The sequence below is a fragment of the Liolophura sinensis genome, chromosome 1, assembly GCF_032854445.1.
Source record: "Liolophura sinensis isolate JHLJ2023 chromosome 1, CUHK_Ljap_v2, whole genome shotgun sequence".
Lineage (NCBI taxonomy): Eukaryota > Metazoa > Mollusca > Polyplacophora > Chitonida > Chitonidae > Liolophura > Liolophura sinensis.
In genome coordinates, this window is record NC_088295.1 from 73,794,101 (window position 1) to 73,815,820 (window position 21,720).

Sequence of the window (21,720 nt, forward strand, 5' to 3'; positions counted from 1 at the left end):
CGTCCACAGTGACAATCTTCAATCCGGCACTTGCATACCATTCGTCCAGAGTGACGGTCTTCAATCCGGCACTTGTATACCACTCGTCCACAGTGACGATCTTCAACTCGGCACTTGTATACCACTCGTCCACCATGACGGTCTTAAATCCGGTACTTGTATACCACTCGTCCACAGTGACGGTCTTAAATCCGGCACTTGTATACCCCTCGTCCACCATGACGGTCTTAAATCCGGCACTTGTATACCCCTCGTCCACCATGACGGTCTTGAATCCGGCACTTGTATACCACTCATCCACTATGACGGATCATCGAAGGATCATTGTAGTCGCCAGTTCAGTCATGATGAATGTATGCCATTAACCGTGACTGTGAAATATTAGTATAGTATAAAGGGCATCATCTTTGCAGTTTAATTATTCCGTGTAATGAATAATTAATAAAATAAATCTTGATGACCTGATTGGATGAATTTTAATGAAGTCCTTGACATATCTGATTATCATAAATATTGGTCGATTATTTTATAGCACAGAAGACGACTCTTGGGTTTGAACTGTGGCCTGTTCAAACCCATCATCTGGGTTATAGCTCGATCCTGCGTTCATTAATAGAGATGACATTTTTGGTTTATGAGTTATGTATCAATTTGAACTAGAAATACCTAAGTTCAGGCTATTTTCTGAACAACATCTCGTCTTAATATATGAAGAAATATTGTTGTTTGATAAATAAATAAGGTATGGAAACAAAACTGTTTTTGATAAATACCACAAAAAGCATTGAGAAAACAAAACAACTTCATATGACTGAGTAAATGATGTCAGTTTACGGCATGTGTACTAAAGAAGAGCGACAAAGCAGACACGTACTATTCGGTATCTCAAAAACCATAGGTTAGATTGATCCTCGTCAGGTTTACTTTCGTGGACACAGTCTGGCAGCCTAGTCTGAAAACACATCAAACGTCTGCAAGTGTTTGGTGGTGTGATAATATGGCATTTGAGAAAGGTTCAAGGTATGAGATTTGTCTAATTGTTCGCCTACAACTAAACCACGGCAGAAATCTGCGTGCGAAAACTAATTCACTTTGACAACAGTTTTTGACGCCACATGGCCCAGGTGATCTTGACCTGGAAGCACAAGTATAACGTAAATATGCATCTTGTCTGAGGTTTGGTTATTAATTTGGAAGTCTGTTAACGGCCATAGCGTAAAACATTGAAGATTACAAACGTGATAAGCCAGACAGAGAGTATTTCCATGTTCCAAATTCCCACTTGATGATATTCCTTTAAATATATCAGTAGATATTTACTCCTTTTGTGACGAACAAGAACATTTGGATCGCTCCTTGTATGAAAGTGTAAGTGTTTTATTACCCTCATAGCTACTCGCAGGAACAAACAGTAATGCGGATAGCAAACTTTCACAATTAAGAATGCCATTTGCACGACTCCATTTATGTGGCTGGTTGGAACCTTTTTTGGAAAGAAATTGACATTGACTGATGTGATTAATCTTCTGAAAATGATACACAAGCTGTCATTATGTGAAATAAAAAGAGGCATTTGTGAATCTTCGAAGAACATTGGTTTCTTGAGAGCTATTTTTAGAACGACAGTAATGCCTTTTTGGGGTACAGAATGGGTCTTTTGTATATCAAAAAGAAAGACGTAGCAGCTAATGAGCGTTGTCGTTAATTTGCCTATCATTATACGGCATATGGAGTAGTAACGAAAAGGATATGTATTTATATACTTAAGTCCCAGTCATATTCACAAACTATACATTATTAAATCCCTTGACTCGTGTATGTTATATTTAAAGTAATAATAATTCCATGAGATCAACAGCTTATTTAATTTATCATTTGAGGATAAAACAAGCCCCATCCGGCCTGATGGCACTTAATATATATTATTGTTTTCCTAATTTGTACTTCATCCATGTAGCCTTTATATCTATTATTTTATTTTTTTTTTATTTTTGGTGTCTAAATCAAAATGAAGTCCAAACATATGGTAATGTATTAATACCTAAATTAAAGATCGCACATCCAGTCAGTATGCGCCTTGTTAACGTGTCTCTCTTTGAGTTTCACTTTGCCCATGAGTTTAGATGTGAGCTGAAGTTGGCACGGCACAGATGTTTCCCCCTGACACTGTCCGTGTTTCTCCACGCCCATCAACTGACCACCAGCAGCTCAGTGCATGAAATTAAATGAGGCGCACAAAACACCTATTACGGTAATGAAAGACATAAAATGAACTTCCGCTGAGGATACCCATGGCTCAAGATGCATGCATTCGGGTCTTATAAATTGAATGCTTTTTTGCTGTGTTAACTTGAAAGAGCAGCTTTGTTAATAGGCACATAAAAGCCACAGGCAACATTCTAACGCAGGAGTAAAGACGTTGAAATGCCTGAGCTATAGGTGTCAGCTTCATACATGTTTCTTATCTTATTCTGGGACCAAAACTCCTTGGTATAGATTGACGCGATTTGCCCAGTAATTCTGCATAGATATGGATATCAAAGCACTAAATAAACCGTGGAATGCAATTACGTGCGTGTTTGGTTTGGAGAGTTAATTCTCTTTCGCACACATTCCTGTATATACCTGAGGCTTAAGGTTATGACTTTAAAGCGCTCAAGGTTTAGGGGGGGTTGAGCTTTACGGCCGTCCATGTTTATATTGCCAACCAAGATGACTCAATCCCAGTAGTTCCTTGCAGAAAAATAACTCCTTAAATTCATCAGCTGCATAAAAGCTGTCACATTAAACAGCGAGCAAACGACGTTTGACAACAGGTAGAGAGGGCGAGCAAATTAACTTATTGTTGGACAGACAGATCTCTGAATAATTTACCGGCTTAATAAATTCTCAATTGCCGGAGCTAGAACAGGAGGATTTCTTAGTGTTGTTGAACGAAGTAGTCTATCTCGATATATAATTAAATTTGTATATTCTAGTTAGCCTTTCTGTTGAACTTAGGCATCACCAAAGTTGAATATTTTTTATAAAGAAAAGGAAATTTCCTCCATAAATAACGTGATAAGGATGTTTGCACTATCCCAAAACAGTCACACGAAAGCCACAATTATCCAGTCACATCTTAAAGCCCTGCATGTGTGGCCATTTTTGGTTCATTGTGTATTTTAAACTAATGACGTTGGTTCATTTTTCACACTCACCCACGACACAACTGTTTGCTATTGTGACTGCCTGTGCTATTAGAAGGCTTTGATCCATCAAAACGCTATCTCCTGACAAAGAATCCACAGTTATGGCTTTCCGATATCTGGAGGCACGTCTCATCCATTAATCTAAAACATAAACAATAGTTACAAATGTAAACATACATTTCACTGAATTCGTGTAGAATTTCCGTTCCAGTGCTTGTAGTTGCGGCCCTTTTTACCCTTTTAAGGCGTTTTTTGACGTATTTTCAACCTCACCTATGCTTAAGGTTTTACGTCGGACATAACAATTGTTCAGTCATATGACGACGAGAAAATCTGTTGTGGACTATATATTGTATTAATTATGAATAAGTACAGACATCTCAACGCATTGTTGTTGTTGAACCCGTGTACGAATGTGAGTTTAAAACAGTGTGTACTATATCATATATAGAGTTATTGTGATCTTAAAAACATGGTTTAAACAAGAAAAGCTTATCAGCAGCTCCCAAAAACATGGCCCACAAAGCTCCTGTTTTGAATGCAGGCATTTAAATGCATGTCATTCTGCTCTAGCTTCTTCAAAAAGTTTGTGTGTTTTAACCTGAGCTGTGTCTGTTGATGACGACTTCAATTTTTCTGCAGTTTGTTAAGAAAATAGCCTTCATCAAGATATAATGCAGTTGTTTAAGGTATTATATGCTCATAACAACAACTTTTGATCCGGCTGTCATTTTACTCTCTCTGTGTTTCTCTGTCAAAACGAACCTTGTGTGACAAAGAATATTTAGTTGGAAATCGAGACCGTTGGACAATTGAATTGCAATACACCCTTTCTGCCTCTTGAGACCCCAAAATATTGGATGTAATTGCCAAAGTTAAAGCAGGAAATCTCATAAAAGCTCTTGAAGCGATTGGAGTGTGTGCTCACTGCGCATGCTGCACCGATCCTGTGTTCAATGCTAACCTTACGCTGCAAACTTGATTACAAATGATCAAATACAAAATTCAGTATACAGTCAGCCGATATTGCCACTAAGCCTTGACGCAGAGATTGTTGGGTGCACAAAATTGGTCACAGGCTTGTAAAGTGGCAAATATCCGGTGTGCGAAGCCGGGGGCATGATGCAACATATCTGAGTATGGCGAAATTACTGATCAAATCGAAGATGCAATTGTTTTCTGTAAGCCCACGAGAAACAAGGTGTTAGGGACAATCCTCTATCCGAGTCATGGAAGTTGTGTAACTTCATCTGAGATCGCCTTCGTCACTTTAATCTTTTAAAGAACCATGAAACTTTAAACTTATCTGAGTCACTCTATAATCATGTTTTAGTTGCATTTACATGCATATGTTGTAGCTTTCTCCAGAACAAACGTATTCCTTATTAAACAGATATACTAAAATCAAAACGACATGAAAATGATGGGTATTTCAGGTATGCGGTTTTAAAATCTCATTTTACTTATTTCACAAAAAACCAAACCAAAAGAAAACAACAACAAAACGACTAATTGATTTATATAAGTACAGCTAATAATTGAGATTCTGCATGTATAACTCAGAGTCATGGGGAGTTGGTGGTGTTGAGAGATTCATTTTCATTTCGTGGCGGATCACATTTAACGGGCCTGATTCAACATGGTGACTCTTAGTGTTCTGCACCTTGACAGTAAGTTAGATTTACAATGACCCCAAGTTTCTCCCTGCCAGACAAAGGCAGTGGATTGCACACTCGCCATACCTGAGCTGAGTCGCTTTATGGTTACAAGGAAGCGGCAACAAATCAGATTAGGGAATTGAGTATAAATCAGCTGGGTCTAAATTATTAATTACCCCATTAAATCTGTCGACATAACAGTCACAAACAAGAACGTTTGAACAATTGCCTGGTGTCCATTGCGTAATCTTTTATCTCGCCCTTTTTGCGTCTAAATGGTAAATGGTGAAACCAAGATAAATATTTCCTTACTTAAAATATTAAGACGAAACAAAACGTTTAAATTTCCCGATTATATCAGCTATGCACACTTAAAAAGCATTAACGTAAGACATAATATTAACGCCATACATTTTACTTTCCAACAAAGACACTTTTTGATGTTAAATTAAGACGTAGAGTGTGTGTGAGCTTATTTTTTCGTCCCTTCAACCCAATATGCTGACGAAAGGTATGGGCCCCAGACGCATCATACGGTGAAGAAAATTTGAGTTATTATCATTTTAAGACAAATAAAAGATTAACAAATCATTCGTGAAGAGTCGACACAGCTATAAACATTACCCAGTCTGTCATAGACGACGCGAAAGGCCAACCTCATAAACCTTACATTTTATATGGATTATAGCAAATATCAACCACAGATGCACTTTGAACCATGTCATAAACAGAAGCAAACTTAATTATGTAGGACCTCCAAACTTTATGGCTTCTCGTAAAATTATGGAACATTTTCGGCTTGTTCTATCAATATAATAATGTCAAATGCCCAGCCTGTTTAATTTAATTTTGCTGAACAATCAACGAAAATAGGACAGATTAGTCTTGCTAAAATATATTTCGACAAAATCAAATCTGAACAAAAGCCTTCATCATCACAATTCTTTGACATCTTCTGATATTCTATATTCGATTTGAAAAGTGTCGTCAAGTTAAACGATTGTAAGACATGAACAAATGACATTGTCTAAATTTTGCCAAAAAAAAAATGAAATGATGTAGAAATATAGCGGCGTGTAAAAAAACGAAACTTTCTCGCATGTACATGTGGCTGTTAAGAAAAGCATGTAAGTATTTATGTTTACCTTCGCCTATATAGTTTCACGTGCGTAGCATGTTTCCTCTAATTTAGCTAAACCACGTGGCCACGAAAAGATTTATCGTCAGTATCATGAAGTCATAAAAGGGGCTGTAATTTTAAGTACAGTTGATATAGAAGCTTATTTTTTTAGGCAGAAGGTGGATTTCATTTAGATAACAGAAATCATGACCGGCAAAATGTCAAATGTCAGTGGTTTATCATATTCTGTTCCACTACAGTTTTACCACTTTTGCCACCGCTAAGAGAAGCGTTAAGAGAAAACATAAATCCTTGTTAAATTTCTAGGAATCTTGGTTATTTTAGCAAAACAAGCCTGATAAAGTTTTTCTTTGTTCTGAATTTGTCACAAATTTTACTCTATAACAACTGTACCTCACCAGTGCTAAAAATCAGGTCATTCCATTCTGAAAAACCTTCGGACAACAGCAACGGGGAATTATTTAATGTTTGATTGGCAGGTGCATTTAAGATGATTTTAACGACACTAGCCAGTGCTGTTGAGGTTGATTACAGTTGAAGAAGAAATAAGTGATTGTATCCAAAACGTATTCAGAAACATCTGACCGTTTCATGGAATTCAATCCCATTGTCCTAGACCTAACACGTCATGTAAGTTGTTGTGGGATTCTTCTAAAGGGATAGCCTGTGAACCTTGGTTTGAGCTACCGCCTTCCAGTACGCTATACATCATCTTGAAATGTACCGGATACGAGGGACGTCCTTGACGTGAACAAGGCCATGCACTTTATAATGCACGTCTCAGATTTAGACATTTATCATCGAGACATTACAAAAGTTGATTACTGGAGACATTTGAAGTGATACAATCCAGTATGCCGAGATGCCGAGATCTGTATACGCGATGTAGTCAAGGGCAGCCATCTTGTCAGTTTTCCAACCTTATAGTTATAGAGGCGTCATAAGTCAGTCGTAAGGGTTCTTTTCTTGAACTGTAAAACTGACACATTATAGATATGAATATTTAAGCTGTACGATATATATGATATCAGATGACACCACGTAATACCGAAAAATTGAGATTTAACTGTCGAGAAATTAAAATAGAGGCGAAATATTTGAAGTCGTTGCAATATGGTACATTGTATATGTAGTTACGACTTATTTCATTTACACAAAACTGATACATTGTGAACGTGGTTACGTCTTATTCATTTACACAAAACTGATACATTTTGTACGTGCTTACGTCTTATTTCATTTACACAATACTGATACACTGTGAACGTGGTTACATCTTATTTCATTTACACAAAACGAATACATTGTATATGTAGTGGCATCTGATTTCATCTACACAAAACGAATACATTGTGAACGTGGTTACGTCTTACTTCATTTACACAAAACTGATATATTATATATTTGGTTACGTCCCATTTCATTTTAAGTAAAACTGATACATTATATACGTGCTTACGTCTTATTTCATTTACACAAAAGTGAGGAATTAACAGTTTTATTTTGTTATAGAATAAACGCCGAATGAAGCTTATAATAAAACCGCTGAAAGGTCAGTTACAAATGTTTGCGCTTACATATGTCGTGACACTTAATATGAATAATAACACTAGATGAAAACAATACGTTTCTTTTACTGATTAAATTGAATTGGTAGTTCTGCTACACCTTAACGATAAAACTATTGGTTTCCAAGCGACATCAGGTTTTGGTCTGTTGTTTTTGTCAATATACAGAACTCCCAAACGCTCAGCTACACACTCTGTTTTGGCCGAGGCCTTTTGTCAGAATGTTTGTAAGTGACCTGACTAGGCGCGGTGGTATCGACAAGGGTCTGTCTGGTGTACTCGACCTTAGCCAAACCAACCTTACAACAGTGCAATATTCTAGAACGTGTCAAAGATAATACTTCAAGGGGGATTTGTGGTCACATTCATTGAGGCAAAATGTTCCTAAACACGTCGTCATGTAACTATCGTGTAATTAGACGGTTTCACAGTGCTCTTTTCTCCTGCATCAACTGTTCTGGGAGCCGTGTTACAACAATAATTTGTTCAGTAGTTCACATGTCCTATCCATACAGAGATCACTTACCTTCCACCAAAAATCGCTTTATACATTGTCAACTCCCAGTGGTTTATACTACGGGCTTTTTGGTTTCGCCCACCCATGAAAGTGGCCCTCGTCGTCCGTAAGAGTGATTAATATTCCCGAAGGTGGCTCTATACACCAATCAATAAATGAGTAAATCAATCAACATGTACATGCTTTTATAATTGTTTTCTTTTAAACGCTTGTGAGTATATAAGTGACGAGGCTTAGTTCCCAAGTGGTGTTCGTAATACAATTCAGATTAAACGAAACATGGCGGTTGCGGGTCGCTTGATTTCCATTGGGACTACTCGAGTTCTTGATCAGGGCCTGTCCATATTGTGTCGTCTTTGACAACCCGACTTGACACATGGGTAGACGGGGTTATAGGCTTGGGTTAGGTGAGATAGAACGGGTTAAACTTAAATAAGTCGTGAAGTTTTAACCACTTCGTTATACCTGAAAATATGAATGATTAAAGGTTTGCGGATGGTCCGGAGTAAACTACCACCCTTAACTAGATACCTGACAACCTCACACGCGGATACGAACCTATGACCCTTATATCCGAACGGGATGGACGAATCATGACGGCTTCATGCAACACTGGCAGTACTGTAGCCATATCGTGGCGACTAATGGCTAAAACGATGTAACCAGACTAACGAGACGGGGCAAATAGTATAAGTTAATGAATTCATGACTTGATTAATTTAAGACTCAGAGTAAGTAAATCTCGGAGCAAGGAAGCATATGTAATTGAGTAGAAAGGTAATTAAACACTTGCTATCTAGTGTACGATTAATCAATCTCGGAGTATCAAACTCGGTGTATAACATGAAACATGAAGTGGTGTTTTTATACTTGTATTTCTTTTCGTTCCTGTGTCGTCGTGCATTCATTGAACTGTTTTTATGTGAATAATCTCTCGTTTTGTTGTTTATAAATGGACTGTGAAACGGTGCTCTGACAATATTCCTTAATTCGCTGTTGCAACATTGCACGGAATAAATTGAATATTAAATACAATTGCAAAGTAATTTGAAAACGTGAAATATTCTGCGTTCTTTTTTCTCTCCGATTTATACTATAGGTGGTTTTACGCAGTCTGTGTTTCATATGCAAAAGAACAAAAGACACATGTATCAATATTATTGATATTATTATTATTAACATTTTATTAACCACAAATGATGATTAATACAAAAAATATGCGTGAGATAAAATTAATGATAGCAATGAATTCCAATTATAATGTAGAGAGCAGGTATTAGGAAAAACAAGGAAGCCTTCTAAAGTTTCGTTGTATCGTAGTATTCCATCTAGAGTTTCGAACTTTCGTTCTCATCGGGGATACTGAGTGCTAGCAGTGTAAAGTCATGGTTATGTACAGTATATGGTCAGTGTATACTTGACAACAGTGGTCACTTATCACGAAACCAGGTGGGGTGAGCAAAGATTTGAATTTAACACCTTACGCTTAATACAAAAGAGAGAATAAATAGGATAATTATAATAAAATACTATATAGACAAATTAATATATAATTCTCTGGAAAAGGTACTACGGTTGTACGCATTCCAAGCTCATTGGTCATTCATTTAAGAAAAAAGTACCTGTATAAAATTATGTTTAATAACGAAATATGACATGTTCCTGAGATAATAACTGACAAAACATATTTAACTGACAAAAACAACTTATTTCTATTCTCAGTAAAATTTATGGAGACCGACGTAGTTTTTAAGGCTGATTTCAGTGTATTTCCAGTGAGCCAGAGACCGGCTTTCAAATCCGCAATTATATAAAAAAAAAGTAAACATAGTTTTTCTGCTGAAGTCATTGTGATAGGGCGGTACGTTGATATATATTTAAGCCTTTATGCGAACATTTAGAACTAAATCCAAACTGTGGTGAATTGACAAGAGGGCGACTCTCATCTGCCGGTGAAATAGTAAGAAAACAACATATTTGTGTATTCATATTTTTGTGCCATACAGAGTGACATTTCGGTATATTACTTCAGCTGTCATGAAGACAATTTCAAGTCCAGCTCATACTGGCTTCCTCTCCGGTTGTATATGCACGGGAAGGTGCGCTAGTATTTATTTATTTATTTATTTGATTGGTGTTTTACGCCGAAGGTGGGCTAGTAATCTGCACTTGATCATGGGTTTCCCCTGGGCTCTGCCCGGTTCCCTTACACCATAATGCTGGCCGACGTCGTATAAGTGAAATATTTTTGAGTACGGCGTAAAACACCAATAATATAAATAAATAAAAAATAAATGAAATAATCATACTGATATTTTAAGATACATCTAGCTCTTAAATTTCATATAGGAGCGGGATTCCAAACCTGCTGATCATCAATTAGCATTTATGCTCGGTAAACAGGTACAAGTCGTGGATAATAGCTATGTGATGTTCGCTGTACAGATACATGTGTACACCTACACGCATGCGTACTGTCAAAGAATAACTTAAGAAATTAATTGGAAATATGTTCATCAACCCATATAAACTTACCGACCATCGTATATAATCGAAAATTTCTTGAGAATGGCGTTAAGGAAAAATTGATTAAATGGAAATATATAACAACGTTCACGGTCAAATATATTGTTAATCTGTTAATTTTCGGAGTCATATTCAACAAAATATTCTGCTAGTCTTGTAGAATCTTTATGTTGAATTAATAAAATATATGTAATATATTTAATAGAGTAATTTGTTGAAATAGCAGAATTCATTCTAGCATCACTCACATAACAGACTTTCAAGCAATCTGTTAAAATTAACAGTTTAAGTTTTGGAGTGTATAAGCTAAAACTTCTTTAGTTTAAATATTAAATAAATGAAAATATATTGGAACATCCACGGCCAAATATACGTATAATTAAAAAATAAGCGCGAATACCTCTAATTCGATTGGCCAAAAAACGGATATCAAAGGTAGACAATCAAAACATGCCATCATGTAAGGTATAATTAAGGTGCTATATGTGATAGGAAATCCAGTGTTTATGTGAAAGACCGGAATGAAGTGATATGGCAGTCATTACCCGTAAAGGCTGCTGCTGTGGAAATAGAAATAATGAGCAGTGTTATTGAATTATACTCCGTGTTTCTGATGTACAGTCGTGCTTTAAACATGCTTAAAGTGTCACCGCCAGCATAATTAGGTTTTATCGTCTGTATTACCGTATCTTTTAAAGACAGACGCATTATTTTATGACGTCTTTTAGTCATTGGAGGAAATACCGTCCATTTTTGATTATTAATTTTAATGATGACTTTTAGGAGATCCGTGTCCAGATAAAGGACGCACAATAATTGTTTGTTGTTTGGAATATAGCATACCCCTATAGGCGTTTTCAGTTGAAGTGCTTTTGAGTTGTCTTACCTTTAAGTAGAGACTAATTTGTATGAGTTTCCGTTTGCTTTTTTATTTAAGTAGCAAAGTTCTTCCTATTGCCCGAACGCAAAGAAATACAACACGATTTTCCACTTCAAAACTACGCTGAAAGAAAAGTTTGGATTAACCGAAACAAAAATCTGAGTAATTCAATGGAACTAATTCGATTCAGAAAAATGAGTCATATGACCATGTTAACTGAGTCATGGACGATTCCTGTGAGTTTTACGACTAACCAAAATCTAAACAGATGGGTCTCCTGACTCAGCTGAGCAGGTAATTTGACTCTGTTTTCTGAGTTGAATTAGCTCCATTGAATTCCTTTGTCACATGTATATACCTAAACTGAGAGAAAAGTTTGAGTCAGTTTAGCCAAACTTTTCTCTCAGTGTAGATGGCAAAGTGGCAAAGGTAATAGGTAACCAAGTTATCACAAGTTTGAACAGGTATACATGATAAAATACAAGAACCGTACATGATAAAATATAAGAACCTTACATGATAAAACATAAGACCCTCCGTGACTGATTGGCTGGGGTGTTAAAGTAGATCAATGACCCAGGTGCATGTCATCAACAGTGCGGTAGCTGTGAGTTCGAGACCAGGTTTATGCTTGAAAGGGTCTAGCAACAACATGCAAATGGTCGTGGGTTTCTCCCTTGCTCTGCCCGGTTTCCTCCCTCCACAATGCTGGCAGCCGTCGTAAAAGTGAAATATTCTTCAGTACAGCCTGAAACACCTATCAAATAAATCTATAAAATCTAAGACGACACATTTGAAATTCGACGTGAAGGAATATTATCACAAGAAATGTCTTGGTTTAGTATTTTAGCGAGAATTACGACATCAATCCAATGAATGAGTCAATCAGTCGGTTAGGTAATGGATCTCTTAAGCAGTTAAACAGTAAAGTGATCAATTGAACAATAGGTAAATCAATCAATCTGTCAGCCAACCCGTGACTGGATCAGTTAATGAATCAGTCAATTCACCAGCAATCAATCAATCAATTGGTAAATCAGTCAACTTATCATCCCATGAATCAGTGAATAATTCGATTGAGATATGAATAAACCAGACAATCAGACAGTCAGCCATCCAGTTGATGTGAAGCAATCAGTCAATCCATTGGTCAATCAATACACCAATAATTCAAGCATGCAACATTTAAGCAAGTAGTCAGCATAAACAAACACTCAGTGCCTTGTAACAATACAACCTGGCCTATACTGACAGTGTATTAATAGGCCAGTGGTCTGACTACATATATATCTCAGACATTTGATGCGTCTTCATCATAAAACTACACAGTCCTTTCCCAAGCAGATTGTAGAAAATTTGCTCGCAATTTTAGTGCCAACATGTACGTTTATCTTTTCCTTTTTAATCAGCATTACTACAAGCCCTCAAGAATTTTTTTAATATTTTAAATTGGACGTTTGTTAAGTCTTCTCGTATATCATTCCAGTTGTCCACGGTCGACTAACAGTTATCTTACACCTGTGACCTTATAAACATACCAAAATGATCTACTGAATAGAAGAACATTTTGGGGGTGGGTCGTGTGGTGTTGGTGGTAAGTGGGTGTTATTATGCTCATTAACGGCATGAGATACCTATTCATTCATCCATTATTACACGCATTTTGATATAAATCCACACCATCCTAGCCACGAATAGTTCAGACTCGGCTTACCAATGAACAAATATAGAGACCAATTAGTCAATAGGTTTCCCCAGGTTGGTATTCATGATTTGTTATCTAGTAACTTTCATGCTCCATTTGTTTAGAAGTACTGTTGAGGTAAATAATGCCATCTTATTACATATACATCCGTGAGCATCGCTATTAAAATCATCCCTGCGTGCATGGTGAGAGATACCTTTCGAAAATTACAGGTAAAAGTGCTAGTGTAAGCCTACACTCTTTACTTAAACGGATTGTTTAAGAGTTTAAAAGCAGCAACAACAACAAGCCCTGAAGGTTGACATCAAACGGTTAGGATTTAAATAAGCAATACCGAATAAGATATGAATATGAATAGCTGTGTTCTCTCGCGGTAAAATTACGGCTGATACCGTTATGTAGAACATTACAGGTGCACAATACTTCATGATCAGCCTGATAGAACGCATATGTTATCGAGACGAGAAAGAAATAGCGTGAACGAAAAACCTGGCAAATGATTTCAGTGAAAAGGTCGCCCTAGAAATGGGGCGTCATAGTTTTCTTGTCGAAGCAGTGTGTTTGTTTCCATTTCAAACTATAAGCCATATTAACCTGAAGAAAAATATTTAACGTTACAGGAAAGAATTTTCGGAACAAGTTTGCTCGACTGGGTTGTGTCCCTTTAATTCACAAAACAGGATATTAAAACACACACACACACACACACACGTCTTGTATACAGAAAATCAACATTAACGAGTGGGGAACGCTATTTTCTGTCAGTGGCAGTGATGACTATTTGTGTCCTGTGTATACTAAATCTGACTGTGACAATTCTTCGTGCTTTATATACACGAAATAGACCACCAGCAAGCAGCCAGTTCGACGTAAACACGCACCCAACACTCTGCCTGCTGGGCTCTGTATTAATTTATTAGGCTATCATTATGACTTTGTGTGGGTAGCCTGGGGACCGGTCACTGGATCTTTATGTCATACCGTGTTATAACAGTAATTGAGAAGTGTCATGTATTTATGACAATGTTGTTTTATGCCTCTGCTGAAAATTATTTTATTTGGCGACAGTTAGGTTTATAGGTTTGTTGAACCGGACGTAGCTTGGGGGAAATGCAGCTACATCACTCCAGGTAACTGACAAAGTCCTTGTTATAAACAGTGAAATTAACTGGAGCGAGATTCGAACCCACAACCTTGTTGAGAAATGGTCTTAGCATTAGACATTGTAAATATTTTGACCAGAGAGAGGGCTCTTTTGAATTTAACTTCATTTTTGTTCTGTTTGGTATAATAAAAGAAAAATGCAAATTTCGGTTGTTAGTAATCCACCTCAAAGGAATTGTTGAGGTGTCAGGTTTGAAAATAAAACTCGCTCATTTATTAATGCAACTCCAAAAAAAGTGCAAGCTGTATTAAGATTTATAGAATATCTTTTTTGTCATACTTAACATTTGAGGTATCGGCCATGAGATACTGTTCGCCTACATACATTGTACCGTTTCACATGGAAAAGATGTATGAGATAAATTACGCGGTGATATAAGACGCACCACTAAACTCATCTGCAAACATATTCTGTGATTGCTCAGTTTCATAAATAACTGTTGTTGCCTCTGTGTCATTTATGAGCATAACTGTTGGACAACACGCTATTCTTACATCAGCGTGTCACAAGCCAGGGAAATAGACTCTTTGCCTGTTCAAATCAAACGAGGAATATTATTATAGACCCATTAAGAATGAAATACATGTAAACATGAAAGGAACGTACGTTACACATCAAGTACAAAGGTAATTGTTTCTCTATAACCTTCTAAAATGGAAACGAGAAGTTTTTTTACTCGGAAAAATCTCCGTTCGTATACGACTAGAGATGTTAGAAAAGTACGGGTAATTTTCTCCTTTTATTTCGTTGTATTTTATCATATTTTTTAAGGATAGATGACTTGTGGAGGGAAGGTAGAGTAGGGGATTGAGACAAAATATTATTTGTAGTCACGTCAAAAGCGCTCACTGTGAGAGGTGCAGGGCGAGTTGGACCCAAATATAAACCGCCCCTATTTAACAAATGCTACATGTGCCCTTGAATACTTAGTGTAAATTACGAGATATACTCCATTTCCCCCCAAAATAACGAAATACTACAACCTGAAAGTCAACAAAGATGCGTACGTTGTTATTATATACATATATGTCCAAAGAAATTGAATCATTTGGTGGGACTATTTTCTTAGGCGGAGAAGTAATCTACCTTCGACCTGAGGTGCAGGGTTATGTCAATAGCTACAGTGAAGAAAGCGGTTTGAAACTGATATATTTTCTGTAGTCGGTAATACTGTTCAAACTTTCTGATTGCGAAGACATGTGTACAGAGCTCACTCACATAAGTTTTAATCATTCGTGCACGCACAGTGTTGAAGATATTGCCGAACTCACAGACTTGCTGCCTTTTTTGCCCTATTCCAATTGCTGTAGTCACTTTTTCTTAAATGCGTGCAAAAATACCGTATAGGTTTAACAGAGACCTGGAACTTACATAATCTTCATAGTTCACCCGGAAACTCAATAAAATCAAAGCATAAACTCTCGCAATGTGTTACAGGTAATTAATTGTTTGAGGCGCAAATTTCTTCAGATCACAAAAGAAGTAATGGCTGAATATATAGTACATATTATTAAATTCTAATGTATAACTTGTTACCAAAGAATACAAAAGAAATGGATAGAAATAATTTTTACACATTTAAGAATATGATATAATGTCATTATCCATTTCAATTTAATTATTATTGTCATAAAGTATATTTGCATGAAATCATTGTTCAGAACCACTTGTAGTAGGCTAAACCACTTTAACGTGCTTAACGCCAATTGTATCAGAAATCTGGAAAAATAAGTTGGAGATTAAATATATATATATACAGCATACAAAATTACCCACTGACTTTAAGGGAATTTAAGTTATTGAATTATTAATTTTTTGACTTGAAGTCTTATGAAGTATGGTAAGATACAATGATTAAAATCTCCAGCAACAGAAGCTTACATGCCATCTTCGTAGTGTTAACCTTGCAATACCGACTCTTCCTGTTTGTGGCACCTCTATGATTGTGGTCTAAATAAAGAAAGTGTCGGAAAATTGTGATTTGTCTGTGAAGTAAACAGTCCTATGTTTTGTTTATATGAGCAGTGATCTGACAAATGTTCATTTCTTTCCCCTTGGCTGCGCTGTACAGAAAGTTATTGTAAAAAAAAATCAACCGTCGGGCAGAGTCACTGCCAACACCCTGTGTCTCTAACTGAGAAACGCCATATCGCTCTTTACTAGGCTACCGGGACTATAAAATTTCACATTGCTGCGAGCCCCTGCAGGTACAGTCCCCTTTGAAGTCAACTTTTATGACCGGCTAATATTCAATGGTCAAATATATGCGGTCAGTTTTATTGCTATTTCGCCACGCATCACTAACCCTCTTTGGACTAGCAGCTGCTTGTGAAAAGCCGAGGTATAAAAAGACATAAGTGTTGTGATTTTCTCCTTTCTGTCTTGTTACAGTTATTATTTCTCTATAGCAACGAAAAGTCGATTGAAGTTTTTCGGCAAAGGTGGTACTCTAAGTCAACTTTGACACAGTCAATGCCGTCCGCTAACTCCGCCTAATAGCTCTATAGAGTTCATTTAAGGCCACGTTCTAAAGGACGGCATTGTTCCCTCGTGAACGGCTTGAACGAAACGTCTATTTACACGAGTAACGACGAATCTTCGCAGAATACCTGACAATGGTATAGAGACCCAGCATTGCGTCTCAGTACCAATTACCATTGTGGCGGTAGAGAGCACGAAAGAAAAGGCGAGACAGGCTTTGGTGATTATATCTGGGCAATAATTGTTTTACAACTGTTTCCAAGCGTTCAGTGACGAATGTCAATTGGCAGATTTCACTCCAGGGCACTCTACCCAACTTACTGCACTTCGTCGCCAGAGCCGTTGAAAATCGTGCTGGCCAACAATTGTCCGGAGCCGCTTAAGGGCACTACCACTCTATTGCGAAGGGCGGCTTCTTTAAACCGTGAAAGGCTGTTACGGAATGTTAACAATGCGTGTACACGAAGTCAATTCGCGGACATCAATAAAAAGATCAAAGGCGTTTTGGTCAGAGGCGGTAGGTCTGTGTCCAGCATTGCTTCATCGAACAGACATACTCTCCACTGGCCGAAACAGCAACCTTTCTCTATTTCAACACTCGTCGAGTTTGCCATATCTTAATTGTGTCTATTTCAGCACCGTTCTGACCACTTGGACTGGAAGAGGTCAGTCTGTGGCCGTCTTAAACAATGCGTCTTCCACACTCAAGTGCTCTTGTCAATACCATCAGAAGCAGGAGCCAGACAAGAGTGACAGGGAAAACAGCTGGATGGAAGGCGCGGGGGCACGGCAAAGCTGAGGGTTGGCAAAGGGGCCTGCTTGAACGTCCACTATTTCTGCACTTGGGGAATGGCAATAAAAGTCAAGAAGTGCCTGGCCGGGAGGATCAAAAGAGACGTTAACAGCAGATGTAATGACTCTTGTCAGTCCGTAGCTGTTTTCACAAAGAGCAGTACAAGATAAAATCATAGAAACCAAGTTGGTTGTGAGTTAAAACCAGGGGGATGGCAATGCAAATTTCCAGCCAGAATAAGCTTAACCATGAACCATGAAATATAACCATAGCCTTGTATCTCGCTTCCAGTAAAAAAGCGAATTTACTGAAAAATATTTACAATAAAAGTATGAAAGTTTAACATTGCCACAGTGATTAACTTTATTTAATAATTTGACATGCATGAGGTTTTAAATTTATTATTTTTTTTCTCAATTTTTCTTTTAATATTTACTTCAACTGACAGCTTTCAAATCCTGAAAGGGTGATGTTGCCTGGATATCAACATCTGCCGTGCAGAGAAATCATACATAACAGAATCAGTGCTGACTTTTAAATCTTTTATTCAACGACAAACTCACATATCACTGTTTGGATGTAACTTCGTTGTCTGGGCGGTTGTTCTTTTTATTTTGGGGTGTTTTTTTCTGGATTTCAAGAGAACTTCTTGCTACATTGTGTGGTTGTGATCTTGCTTCCCTAGGCCCTCTTTTGGATTACCGCTGCGTTCCGTGCATACTGCCCAGTTCCGGCTGAGACGGGCGTCCTATAGTCCCCCGGGGGAAACTCTCTTCTTGTGTCTAAAACAAGCAAAACCATCTTAAGAAAAACAGGAAAATGTATTTCTTTACTTCCTCCCAATGTCTTTTTTCGTAGAGAACTCTATGGGATTATCACATGTCTCTTACTACCATTACAATCCTGCTTTACGTGCGCACCCCTAGAATTTCAGAATAATCTAAAGATCGACTGGGTAATAAACAATCGCCTTTCTGCTCCTCTACTCGGAGTCCAAATTAAACCCGACATCGAATATCTCATAATGTAGGACAGCATCAAATAAAATAAACTCCGGGCCGACAAAGAATTATTTCCCAATAAATTGTTCTTTCTTGGTCTGAGATGAGAATTAAATCCACTGAGATCTCTGAGTTAACATGCATGCCCAGCATCAGGTTGTTTACAGAAATATGCTGACTTTCCGCAATGTTATTTCCCTATCTTAAATAATTTCATATTTTCCGTAAGCAATACCTCAGTAGCATATGACAGAATTATTTCAAAATGATATTTCCTACGCTATCGTCGAGTTTCCAACTAATTAAAATAAGACCGAATTTCTGTCGGCTTTATGGGTTGCATGGATTTTTTTTATACAGTGACGATGATGTTTTTGGAAACAGATATAATTTTTATCATATGGAAAGATAAAATCAAACATATACATTTATCGAAGCAACATACATGTAATACAACTGTCTCAAAAGTTTATTTTTAATTTTAGTGAAATCTAATAGCCAGATTTTGCTTTAAATGCTACAGGAGAGTCATCATTAAAAAGGACCTGCAACACTTCCAAAATCCCTGCGCAGAATTTGTCCGTCTTTTGCTCGTCACATTATGTGTTACTAATAAACTGTAACATGTTTACTTTCTTCTCATTATATATCGATTGTGCGCGCTTAATAAAAAACACAACGTCCTAAAACCTATGAACGTGCGACTTATCCCCCCCCCCCAACCCCACCCCTCCACCCCGACCTCTCCTTCCGGGACAACAATGAGGAAATATGTACCAAACGGTATATACGGCTTGGACGTTGGTGATCCGGAGAGACAATAGTATGGTGGCCATGATACTACGGAGTCTCGCCGAGAAACACAGATCAGCGTTGTTGCGTCTAAACCGCCTGTCGCCGGCTCATTTGTATCGTACAGAATTTATTAAGTTGCAGTGACACGGACAGCAGTATCATTTTCTTCCTGAAAGGTCCTAAGGCAAATTGCAATTGCTGGAAAATTTATGGCAGCAATAATGCAGTGGCTAGGACACTTGCGTACGGGTGCAGATGTTTGGCAAATTATCCCGAATAGCACTGTGGGCATAACGTGGTTATATAGAGTAAATATACACTGTATATTAATGAATCTTTGAAGTTGTCACGATTAAGGTGTTTTGTTTAATGTTTAAAGTAAAATACATCAAATGCAGCACAAAGCAATCTGTGAAGCTTGACTAATTTGTAACAGACATTTCTCTTATCCTACATTTTTTTTTCTAATTAACAACGATTATTCACAGTGTTCAGTTTCAAAACAGTTTTGAAATTAAGCAATATTTCCGTTACATAGGAGAAAAAAGTGTTCAAACTCAAACTCGCCCATGTGCGAAATAGTAATATGCAAAATGGTGGAAAAAACACATAAGTAGTTCAAATCAAAATAAAACAAACGAAAACAGACGTATCTCTTTTTACAGGAAACTCTGTGATAAAGTCACGCCCCGGCGTAAGACAAAATGAGTTACGTCGTATAGTGCGTGCGCACTAATTTATTGTATGATTCCAGCAACACGCGATATCTGGTGCGCCATTTGTTCTCCGCTGCCCAAAGGAAACATAAAATGGTCATAAAATGTGCTCGGAAAATGTAGAAGGAGTTTGGAAAATGCTAGTTTCCGCATACTTGGAAGTGCTTTTACCAGTAAATCAAGCTTTTCTTTAAACGAAACTTCAAATAGGATTTCTGCGTGTCGTAAAGACAGTAGTTTGATAGCATGGTCTGATCTCGACGGGAACATATAACCGCCTTGCAGAAAGAGATCTTTGCATATATACGAAGCTAGTGTCATAGTTGTCCAGTTGTCTAATATCGTCAAGGGTAGTTAGACTATACTCAGGGCATATCCACATAAGGGATAATATTTTGTTAAGTATTGCAGGCGTCGGGATACTCGCAAAGTGAGCCTCATGGGGTTTATATGTCTCAACGAAATCGCCATTATAAAGCCACTCAAACACTGAACAGCTCATTCCTGCTCATTTCTTCCACGTAAAATCTCACAAACACCAATTTGATGGTAGATCTTAAATTTCAATTCCTGTAGCTGCCAGGAAGATATACGAATCATAGAACACTCACAAGGTAAGTAAATTATTTTTAAAAAAAGTAACAGAGAACAAGGTGGGGTTGGTGGAGATTTTAATGTTTCTTGATTGAAAAAAAATGACAAAAAAAAAAATGCCGAAAAAGAAAAGTAAGACGTGTATGCGGGTCAGCTATTAAAGAAGCGGAATAAACCGTACGGGAAGCAAAGTGATATTTCCAGTAGAAGGCAGCATACATGGGGGAGAGTTCTCGAAAGCAGGGTAACATGGAAATAAATCGCCATTTGCGTCGTCAGGGCTTTGTTGTATTGCTTGTCGTAGACTGCAGGATGCTGATGTGGAATCAAGCACCTAGGTATAATGAGCGTAAGCCAATCCACCAAACACGATTCTCGGCTAAATGGTTGATGATTTACAACTGATTATTATACGTCTAATTGAAACGACTGGCACGTCTCTGGTGCGGTGGCCTAACGCACGGCCCCTGGATATCCCCAGTGTTCCACCATATTTACGAGTTCGTGGCCTCATATTTCGCAAATATTTCATCTCAGTGCGGTTCGATTTATAATGAGCTCCTTTTTCTCTACCAAACTTTTTACTTTAGGAACTTTTTTTTGTCATGCTGTCAAAAAGGAAAGTAAACATATGTTCTTTTAGACAAATGCTTATAATAATGTATACACACGTCACAAAACCACTACTATCGACAGATAGCCTATATCTATATATGACCTATATCATGTGAATCACAGTTGTTCGTCTGTATTTTTTTTTATATTATGTAGAAAATAGATTTTGGCTACACTGTAACAAACCTTTTAGACATTTTCATTTTTATCTTACAGAGCGACTTGAAGATTTGTCTGCCAAACTTCAGAATGCAGGTATTGTAATGTTTTACTCAATTACAAACATCTGAGAGCTGTTAATTACTGAGAAAATAATTATATTTGGTCGAGGCTTTTAAGGTGTTAATAGTTTTCATGGAAGTCTCCTGATTAAA

The 21,720-nt window shown here is 37.4% G+C and overlaps 1 protein-coding gene across 1 annotated transcript in view; it reads left to right on the top strand.

Annotated features, from left to right (window-relative positions):
- The first annotated feature begins 21,569 nt into the window (after positions 1-21,569).
- Positions 21,570-21,720, top strand: part of LOC135471805 (homeobox protein Hox-C6b) — a 39,902-nt gene continuing 39,751 nt past the window's right edge. The window contains exon 1 of the mRNA XM_064751160.1: positions 21,570-21,601. Within this exon, the coding sequence (XP_064607230.1) occupies positions 21,596-21,601 (6 nt within the window). The 5' untranslated portion in view covers positions 21,570-21,595. The remainder of the gene's footprint in view (positions 21,602-21,720) is intronic.